The 10309-nt window shown below is 42.5% G+C and overlaps 1 protein-coding gene across 1 annotated transcript; it reads left to right on the top strand.

The window, feature by feature from the left end:
- The first annotated feature begins 5882 nt into the window (after positions 1-5882).
- Positions 5883-9358, top strand: DCAF12L1 (DDB1 and CUL4 associated factor 12-like 1). The gene is made up of 2 exons (XM_011936962.1): positions 5883-7541; positions 7633-9358. Exon 1 carries the CDS (start codon positions 6128-6130, stop codon positions 7517-7519), a length of 1392 nt encoding a protein of 463 aa, XP_011792352.1. The 5' UTR covers positions 5883-6127; the 3' UTR covers positions 7520-7541; positions 7633-9358.
- Positions 9359-10309: the final 951 nt, after the last annotated feature.

Below are 10309 nucleotides of genomic sequence, written 5' to 3'. Positions count from 1 at the left end.
CATAATGGTTGAACTAGTTTACAATCCCACCAACAGTGTAAAAGTGTTCCTATTTCTCCACATCCTCTCCAACACCGGTTGTTTCCTGATTTTGATTTATTGTTTTTCTATTTGATTTTATTATGGGCAAAGAACATACACTGTGGTTTTAATACTTAAAATTTGTTCAGGTTGTTTTAAGGCTTAGAATATGGTCTATCTTTGTGAATGTTCCATGTGTGTTTGAAAAAATAATGCGTGTTCTGCTATTGTTGAGTAGAGTGTATTACATATGTCAACTAGATCCAGTTGATTGGATTAAGTTCTTCTACATGCATGCTTATTTTCTGGTTAGTAGTTCTATCAGTTACTGAGAGTAGGATATTGATTTGTCTATTTCTCCTTTTAATTCTACTCATTTTTATTTCATTTTATTCAGAAGTCTCTTTAGTTTGGAACATAAACATTTAGGATTGTTATGTCTTCCTTATGGATTGATCCTTCTAAAATTATATAATGAACCTCTTTGAATCTTGTAATCCTCTTCACTTTGAAGTCCATTTTATCTGATATTTCTATAGCCTTTCTTGATTTCTGTGATTAATGCGTGCATCATATGTTTTTCTATCCTTTTTCTTTTAGCCTATCAATGTCATAGTTTTGGAGGTTACTTATTGACAGCACGTCTTTGGATCATGTTTGCTTTTTAATCTACTCTGCCAATTTCTGTTTTTTGATTAGTATACTTAGACAATTTATACTTATGGTAAGTTTTGATATGTTTGGGCTTGAGTCTGCCACTAATTTGTTTTCTGTTTTCTCTGTTTCTTCTTTCTCACCTTCCTGTGGGTTATTTGAAATCCCCCTGTTTCTTGGGTTCTATCTTCATTTTTACAGCATTTCTGAGTATATCAATTTGTATTTTTATAATTGCTCTAGGTATCAATATATACACATGTAACATCATAGCATACTGTTGTCAGTGTTTTAACACTTTGAATGAGGTATAGACTTTACTTTCTATAAAGTCCTTTTATTTCCCATACTTTAAAATATCATTTTCTTAAATATTCCTTCTACATACATTGAGTACCATATCAGGTAGTGTCATAAATTCTCCTTCAATCATCAAATATGATTTTAGAAGCTCATGAGAAGTAGAAAAGCCTATTATGTTTAATTGTGTTTTTACCCATTTGATATTCTTCTTTTCCTTTTAAAATTCCAAGTTGTCTTTCATGATTACCTTTCTGCTTAGACAACTTCCTTTAGCCATTTTTCAAGGGTAGCGGCTTATTTTTATTTTTTATTTTTTGGCAACAAATTCTTTGTTTTCCTTCATCTGAGGATGTCTTTATTTCACCCCATTCCTGAATAAGTTTGCTACATGTGGAATGTGTGGTTGGCGTGTTTTACTTCAGCACTTCCTTCCGACCTTGTGGTTTCAGGTAAGAAATCTGGCGTCATCTGATCTGGTTTTGCCCTGTAGTTAATGTGCCATTTCTCTGTTTTATTTTATGATTTTTTTTTCAGAGATTTAATTATAATGTGTCTTGGTGTGGATTTATTTGGGCTTATGCTATATGTGTTCACTTCATTTCTTGAATCTGTAGGTATATGTATTTCATTATTTCTTTGGAGCAAGACTTAACCCTGCTTCCCACCTCCTTATTCAGTCTTTTTTCCTGCTGAGTGTGTGTAGAGGTTCAGCTCCTGCTGACACCAGGAGTCAGGGAGAGTGGAGAACTGACTAGCTCTGAATCTCACTGCTTTATTCAGACTCATTGATGCTAAATGTGAGTGGAAGCTCAGCTTGTCACTGAGCTTTCCTGACACTGGAGAAGAGGAGGGGTCTGAAGCATAGTGGTGATGAGGCACTTCTCAAACCTTCTCCTTGCTGACCAGGTGTGTGGAGGCTGAGTTTACTACTGGACCACATTGACACTACCCCTGCAAGGAGTATAACACTTACTTCTGCCATTGAGAGAATGGAAGATCAACTCCCCACTTGGCCACACACTGAAACAGTCTGTAGTAGAGTGAGGTAGGGTAGTTTTTCTGTTGATGTTTAGCTGCAGTAGGATGGGTATTGCAAAAAAAAAAAAAAAAAAAAAAAAGGTTTTTTTGTAATTAGGCCTCTGTTTTCCAGATCCTTTGCCTATGGACAACAGGCTTTTGTTGGAGCTTTTATTATCTGTGCCTATTCATTGTTCTGGGTTAGAGGTGCCTGCAACTTTCGGGCCAAGATATATGGGACACAATAAAGACACCTAGGGAACTCACTACCCTGAATTTCCTCAAATTCTGTGGTCCTTTTTTCATCCAGCTTCTTTTCACCTTTCAGAGACTTCTTAAAGTTGTGCTATGTCCTTTAGTTTGAAGAGGGAGGACCTTGAAAGAGTGGGTCTACTCTATCTTGGTCAGAGCTGGAAATCTCTTTTCTTCTGTCTCCATGTTTAAGACATTTAAAATATGCACCCTCCACCACTACAAACAGAAGAGCACTGCATTATGACTTGGGGACGGTGTTAAGTTTCTAAGGCGTTGCCAGTCTACTATCTGTGGCACCTCATCCCTCAGAGCATAGAAGCCCTCTCCTTTTGTAAGCCTTGGGTAATGGATATTATCTTGTTTTGTGAAACGTAAGAGGAATATATGGCACATTTCTTTATTTTCCTAAGTCAAATTGCATTTGAGTTCAAGCTATACACACTTGCCTTGTGGAAAGTCCAATATCAGTAAAATTTCAAAAGTTCCTTTCTCTATGGGATCCTATTAGACTTGTGATGCTTACTTGGTCCCAGGAAAAATAAGATGATTGTGGTCATTAGTCCTTCTTGTTTGTTATGGATACCCTTACTGTTCATCTGCTGCTAGATGACATCAAGATGACCTACACTGGTCCTTCCTGCTCCTATGGAGCAGTTCTTTCCAGCAGGCCTTGGCGCTAATCACAAAATCAATCTCCAAACCCCTGACAGCTGGCTTAGTGTTTTACTCTTGGTACCCAACTTCAACAGATGTTCCATAGTCATACCCCATCATCTGTGCTGCAAGGAAGTGAGGCTTATCAAATTTCTATCAATCACTAGCAGAATCTTTTACTCAATCCCTGGAATTTCTCCCATCTCTGGGAAGTGAATAAGAACATGGAATATAGAATCAAGCTACTTGGGATTACTTAATAATTCATTTACTCTGGACAAAATCATAACCTCTCCAAGCCACAATGTCCTCATCTACAATATGGGGCTAATAATATTAGTGGTTACCACTATTATAAGATTGGATTAAATGAGATAATATTTGTTCTTGTGTTACCAGTAGAGGGTCTTGACTGCAACTTGTCCAGGTTCTTGGCATTCTGAACAAATAATTGGACAAAACACATAGCAAAGCAAGGAAAGAATGAAGCAATGAAAGAACAAAAGCAGGGATTTATTGAAAATGAAAGTACACTCCACAGTGTGGAAGCGGGTCCCAGCAGCGACTCAAGGGCCCCGGATACAGAATCTCCTCCTGTCCAAATATGCTCTGGAGGTTTCCCAATGGCCACTTGGCACTCACCTCATGTAAATGAAGTGATGACCCACAATCAGTCTGATTAGTTGGAGAAAGTAACCAATCAGAGGCTGAAGTGAAGTTACATAGTTATACTCCTATGCAAACATCTGACTGGTTGCAAAAAGCAACCAATCAGAGGTACCTTCAATTTCCCATCTGAGGAGACAGAAAAAGTGGGGCTATGTATAGGGAGTAGCCTCTGTTCCTTTTGTTATTTAGGCGTGGAAAGTTAGGGTTTCTTTTCAGTTTGATTCCAGGAAGTCAGCGTGAAACGGCCTTGGGTTCCCTGCCTCCAGACCCTATTCTCCTACCTCACTTGCAGCAATGCCTGTTAATATAATAATATAGTAAAGGTGTAAAGTAATAGTAAAGAAAAGTAAGTTCCATATGCATAATAGGCACAATTTTCCTCTCTGGGTCACTCTTTGCTCTGACATCTACATCATCATAACCTTTCTAATTCCCAATTCTTGCACAATACTCACCTGGATAAAGCCCATTTTCAGGGTAATCCTGAAGTATATGAAGATATTTATCTCCTCCTACCTGCAACACATCCTGTCCCCACCTGAGTGAGAGGAGTGTAGACCAGTGTTTCTCAAATAATTGTCCACTGATCATTTGCATCAAATCTTTAGGGATAGAATCAAAGGATATGCACATCTATTAAGCCGCTCCTGAGATGTTAATGTACACTAAAATTCATGAAACAATCCTTTACACTATCTGTGCCTTTTCACATATGGTTGCCTCTTTCTAAAATGTCCATTCACCCTATTTGTGTCCACGTGTGGAAACAAAATGCAGCTTCTATGTACCTGTCCCTAATTTCATGTTCACTACCACCAGCAGATGGAACCTTTCTGTTGCTGTAAGATGAATGATATGGGAAGGAATCAAAATTGAGGTGCAAGAGAGTGTTGGGGTGCACTGGAAGGCAGCAGTTGGATTGGAGTAGCGAGAAGGACCTATGGCTTTTACCTGGAATTTGTGCACGTGAGGTGAAGTTGCAAAAAGGGATGGGGGAAGGGGACAGAAAATCAGAAAAGTAAAAAGGGGGTTGGGGAGAAGCAACAACAAAATAACTCTTATGGTTTTCCCTGATCCAGAAGTAAATTAATCACCACAGGTGTCAGCACCCCACGCCCTCAGGCCCGCCTGCCCTCTTACTGCTCTTCTCACTGCCTCAGCCCTTCCCCCTCGGCCTTCCGCCTGGATCTGTCCACACACTGACTTTGCTCTCGCTGCCCTCTCTCTCCAATGTACCACTGTGTAACTGAAATCACTGGGTAACTGAGTATGCCCGGTTTGGGCCTGCCACCTGACTGGCTGCTCTGAAGCAGCAGAACTGGGTAAGAACTTTATGAACCCTGAGAAGTTACTCATGCACAGAACCTCTAAACTTACATCATTGTATCCATGTTGTTGCCTTCTTCTGGAACGTTATGTTCTTCTCTGCACGTGAAAATCCTCTGCCTCTAGACCCAGTCCCAAGGTCCCAGGGACTCAACTTAGGCGTCTCTGTGACTGACAACGGGGATATTAACTTTGCCTCTCAGGAGTGGGGAAGAAATCCCCCTCCACAGATTCTTCCACTCCATCTCCTTAGGGCTCTGAGGCTCAAAGAAAGCAAACACCTCCAAAAAGCCCCTCGGGATTCCTCCCCTATTAGTACAACCCACCATTTTCTCAAGGCTGCACCAAACCAAGTGTTCCCTGATATCACCATGGGCCAAACGTGGGTCTCAGGGATTTGCATCTGGATTGTACTCCTCAAGGGACTGTGGTGCAGCAGCTCAGAAACCTCAATTTGAGGAGGGAAAAAAAGATTTGTTTGAAATTGTTTAAGACATCACCTGAGGGGCTGAAACTTGAGGGGTTGCAGGTCTGATATATGGGTAAAGGTCTCCCTGCAGCTGCCGAATACCCCATCCCTTGCCAAGTTTAATGTCTAATCTTAGCGAAGGGTGTCCCAGGATTACACCAAATGCACACTGGTTTCTCCAGACAGATCGTGGCCTGGGCTCCTTCTAGCCCCGTGCTTGACTATATCGTAGGTTTCAGATTTTACTGAAGTAGGGATTTTAAGACGGGTACTTAGCTGCTGTCCTGAGGGTAGTGAAATGCCGCGTGTCTGATACTTGGGATCCTGGGTTGCGGGCCCTCAGAGACTGTCTTTGCAGCTCCCCTCCCGGCTCCCCGCCCTCCGCCCTGTCCCCTCCCAGCCTTCACCCCGCCCAGCCTCAGCTACTCCTCAGGCACCCCACGTGCTCACACCCGCCTGCCCGCTCGCCTGCTCCTCCCACTGCCTCCGCCCCTCCCACTCGGCCCCCCGTGTAGATCTCGCCCCACACTGACTTTGCTCTCACTGTCCGGTCAGACGCACTTCCCGCCCTCGCGTAGGTCTGCACCGCCACAGCCGCCCTCACCAGCGCGTCCCTCACCCGGTCCGCCACTGCCGCGCCTCAGAATCCGAAGGCTAGGTCCCAGCGCAACCATCCACGCCGCCGCCACGACCTACGCGGGAGCCACGCGCCGCAACCGCCACCAACGCCTTGCCGCCGCCGCTCGCCCGCCGCCCACCATGGCCCAGCAGCAAACAGGTAGCAGGAAACGGAAAGCGCCCGCGGTCGAGGCGGGCGCCGAGAGCTCGCCGTCGCAGGGCTTGGCGGCAGCGGACGGTGAGGGGCCTCTGGTACTGAAGAGGCAGATGCGGCCGGCGACGTGTAGCTCAATGGTTCACCATCTGAAGGTTCGGGAGGTAGGCGGGTGGGGCCCCCCCGGGCTCCAGAGTTTCGAGGGCGAGATGCGAGGCTACGCGGTACAGAGGCTGCCCGAGCTGCTGACGGAGCGCCAACTGGACCTGGGCACCCTCAACAAGGTGTTCGCGTCACAGTGGCTGAACGCCAGGCAGGTGGTGTGCGGCACCAAGTGTAACACGCTCTGTGTGGTAGACGTGCAGTCAGGCCACATCATGCCCATCCCCCTCTTGCGGGACAGGGAGGCCAGGCTGGCCCAGGACCAACAGGGCTGCGGCATCCATGCCATCGAGCTGAATCCCTCCAAGACGCTTCTGGCCACCGGCGGCGAAAATCCCAACAGCCTGGCCATCTACCAGCTGCCCACCCTGGACCCCCTGTGCCTGGGCGACTGCCATGGCCACAAGGACTGGATCTTCGCCGTCGCCTGGCTGAGTGACACCGTAGCCGTGAGCGGCTCCCGTGACGGCACTGTGGCACTGTGGCAGATGGACCCGGACAAGTTCGATGACACTGTTGCCTGGCATAGCGAGGTGGGTCTCCCCGTATATGCCCACATCCGTCCAAAGGATGTGGAGGCCATCCCCAGGGCCATCATCAACCCCAGTAACCGCAAGGTGCGGGCCCTGGCCTGCGGCGCCAAGAACCAGGAGCTGGGAGCGGTGTCCTTGGATGGCTACTTCCACCTGTGGAAAGCCCGGAGCACACTATCCAGGCTGCTGTCCATCAGGCTACCCTACTTCCGGGATAATGTGTGCCTGACCTACTGCGATGATATGTCTGTGTATGCTGTGGGCTCCCATTCCCACGTGTCTTTCCTGGATCTGCGCCAGGGCCAGCAGAACATCCGGCCCCTGTGTTCTCGAGAGGGTGGCACAGGCGTGCGGTCTCTGAGCTTCTACCGCCACATCATCACTGTGGGCACCGGTCAGGGTTCCCTGCTCTTCTATGACATCCGGGCCCAGAAGTTCCTGGAGGAGAGAGCCTCCGCCAACCTCGAGTCCTCTTCGGGACCTTCAGGGAGGAAGCTCAGGCTTGCCTGTGGCAGAGGTTGGCTCAACCACAATGATTTCTGGGTGAATTACTTTGGTGGCGTGGAAGTGTTTCCCAATGCGCTCTACACCCACTGCTACAACTGGCCCGAGATGAAGCTCTTTGTGGCTGGGGGGCCTCTCCCTACAGGCCTCCATGGGAACTATGCAGGCCTCTGGAGCTAAGGATGGCTGCCTTGTACTCCAGGTACACAGATTTACCTTTTAGTTCCACCCGACTTTCCTGCTTCATGTTGCATTTTTTTTGCTTTTAACTCTGTGTGTCTTTTGTTTTCCAGGTGGAACCAGCCCAGCTTAAGTTGTACTCCTCCAAGCAGAGAGAGTGAGTGATCCTTTGGTCAATGAAAACTTGACTTTAAGACTTTTTGACTCCTTTCCAACACCATCTTTTGGAATTTTCATACAAAGAAATTTGGTTAATCTTTAGTTGCATTCTCTCTTTGAGTGATTCATATATTCTCTTTCTTTAAGGAGATGCAGTCAATGTCTTACAGTTATGTATATTTGTTTTCCTTGTTTTTCCTTGTTACCAGTATTACAACCTCATTTTTTTAGTTATTTTTTATTGCAGATACATGGTATACGAAGAGAAAGTTTTCTAGTAAGCAAGGTGTTCCTACATCTTTTCTGGAGAGCTTACCATAGTTTTATAGCATTGTTCAATTGGAAAAATACGTTCCAAGCTCTGGATTACCTACGTTTGGAAACACTTAATTTGCAAATTGTGATCTTAGTGTATATAGTTTTTACTTTGTTCATGCTAAAGTGCTTTTTCTTAAGTTTATTCTCTTTCAAAAGAAGTTATCATAGAATCTTGTGTTTGTATCAAACTCCTAACTGGTGAGAACTCTTTAGGAGTGCAGGGGTTCTGCTTCATTGCATTTTCAGAATTAACCTGAATGTTGAAACAACCATTTTTTTTAAATTTCACAACTTATTTAAGTGTTATCACCTCTCCTTAAATAGCTAAAAGAATGTACTTTTTCACTTGCTGCCTTACTACTATCAAGACTTGTGAATATATTTGAATGTATGTTGTTTGAAAAACTTGCACAGTGCATTGGAGCCGTCATGAAAAGCAGGAAATGTAAATGTGGAATGTATGGCAGGCTGGGCAGAATGTATACTGATCCAGGGTATAGACTGGATATTTTTGCTGTTGCTATTTTTAATATAAAATGTTATATTTGAAGATATTTAACATTTTCCAATTCTGCTTAAGAGATAATTTACAGTAAAAAAAAAACAAAGACCAAAAATAGCACATTCTGAAAAAAAGATTCTTAATAAGATTTTATTTTGTGAAGTTCAAAGATTCTTTCCTAAAGTGTAATGTGTTGTTAAAAAGTAGTGCTGTTATAACTCTCAATGTAATAGCATGCAATATCAAGAACATAGGAAGTTTGTTTCAAGATAAGGTGAGATTTAAAATAAATCGGATGAGGTTGAAGAAAAGTATATTGGGGTGCAGATACATATAAATTGTGGACTGCTATGAAAACAGGTTGTACTTCTCCATATGTGAGACCATTGGAAGTGAGAAGGAATATTTGCCATTTCTAAAACTGGCCAGGTTGTGCTGAACTAGGATTGGTAATTTGTCATGTCTGTTTTTCCTTAGATGTTTGGGCACTCAGATGCTGTCTTGGTGTACACACACAACATGCTGTTCAGTCACAAATCCGAACAAGTTAATATAATAAATTGTACTAAAAGTCATTTAAGAAATACCAAAAAGTAAGCTTTTGTTTTTAGCCATTGTTATAAAGGCTAATATAATTGTTGTTATATGGCAGTAAGATGTATTTGTGTGCATGCGTCTCCAACTCAGTTGTAAATGTCTTGAGAACAGAGAATACAATTGTCATCTTTATATTGCCTCATTTCTCCACTAATACTTAGCAAATAAAAGGCAGTAAGTAAATATTTACTGGTTGAATGCCTCTGGAGACCTAGAGTTTAAAGTTTTAAGTCAATAAATAAATAAATATTTCTCTTAAATAATATAGAATCCTGTTGTGTTTTCCCCCCTTTGTTGGTAAACTTTTTCCTGATTTATTCTCAGGTCAGGCTATTGTGCTTATCCATTCATAAACTTACCCATATGTGATACTAGACGAGGAAGGAACATGTATAAATCTTATTTGGTACTGGAAATTAATCTTTTCACCTGCAACCATTTAGGTTTGAAGATTTATTTAAAATATTTTGGTTGTTTTTCAGAAATTAGTTTTGAAATATGTTTTGTGGTTTGTGTTTTAACTTAAAAAACATCTTTGCTAAAAATTTCCTTAAATGTTACCCAATAACTTCAAACTGCCTATTTTCTTGTAGGCAATAGGGAATTTTTATGGTATTCTCGCAATTATTTTGGAAATAATGTGGAAAACATTTTTAGAGGAGATAACACTTTCTACCTGGGATGAGATTTTAGAGAAGAAATAGAAGGCATGTTTGATTTCTTCTCTGTCTTGGTCCTTAATTTCATCACCGACTCACACTTAACTTTTTCATATTTTAGGGTATATCGTTTTTATGCCAAATCACCTGACTTAACTTTTTAAAAACTAAATATTTCATGTGTACATTTATGTTTTGTAACCATCTAGTTATTTTGAAATATTTTCTAATTCTGACACAGTGATCATAGAACTATGATTAATTATGTAAACTGTGACTGAAATAATTGAAGAAAAAAAAGTCAGCCCTCCAGAAAGCCCATAAATACAACTCGCTTAAAGTACATAAGGAAGTGCAAATATTCATGTATAAATTACCTATCACTGATGCCTGAAAGGCCTCAGTTACTTATAACTATGCATAAAATGTTAATTCTCTTTATCTCTAACTACCTATTCACATAATTCTCTCCAAGCATACTTCTGATCCAAAAGTTTATGTTCCTCTCCTTTACTCTTTGGAATGAGTTAATTTCTATTTTCTTTTAAAAAAGGG

The sequence above is a fragment of the Colobus angolensis genome, unplaced genomic scaffold (genome assembly GCF_000951035.1).
Source record: "Colobus angolensis palliatus isolate OR3802 unplaced genomic scaffold, Cang.pa_1.0 Scaffold159, whole genome shotgun sequence".
Lineage (NCBI taxonomy): Eukaryota > Metazoa > Chordata > Mammalia > Primates > Cercopithecidae > Colobus > Colobus angolensis.
The sequence above is the reverse complement of the archived record's forward strand: the minus strand, read 5'-3'. Positions and strand labels throughout refer to the sequence as shown.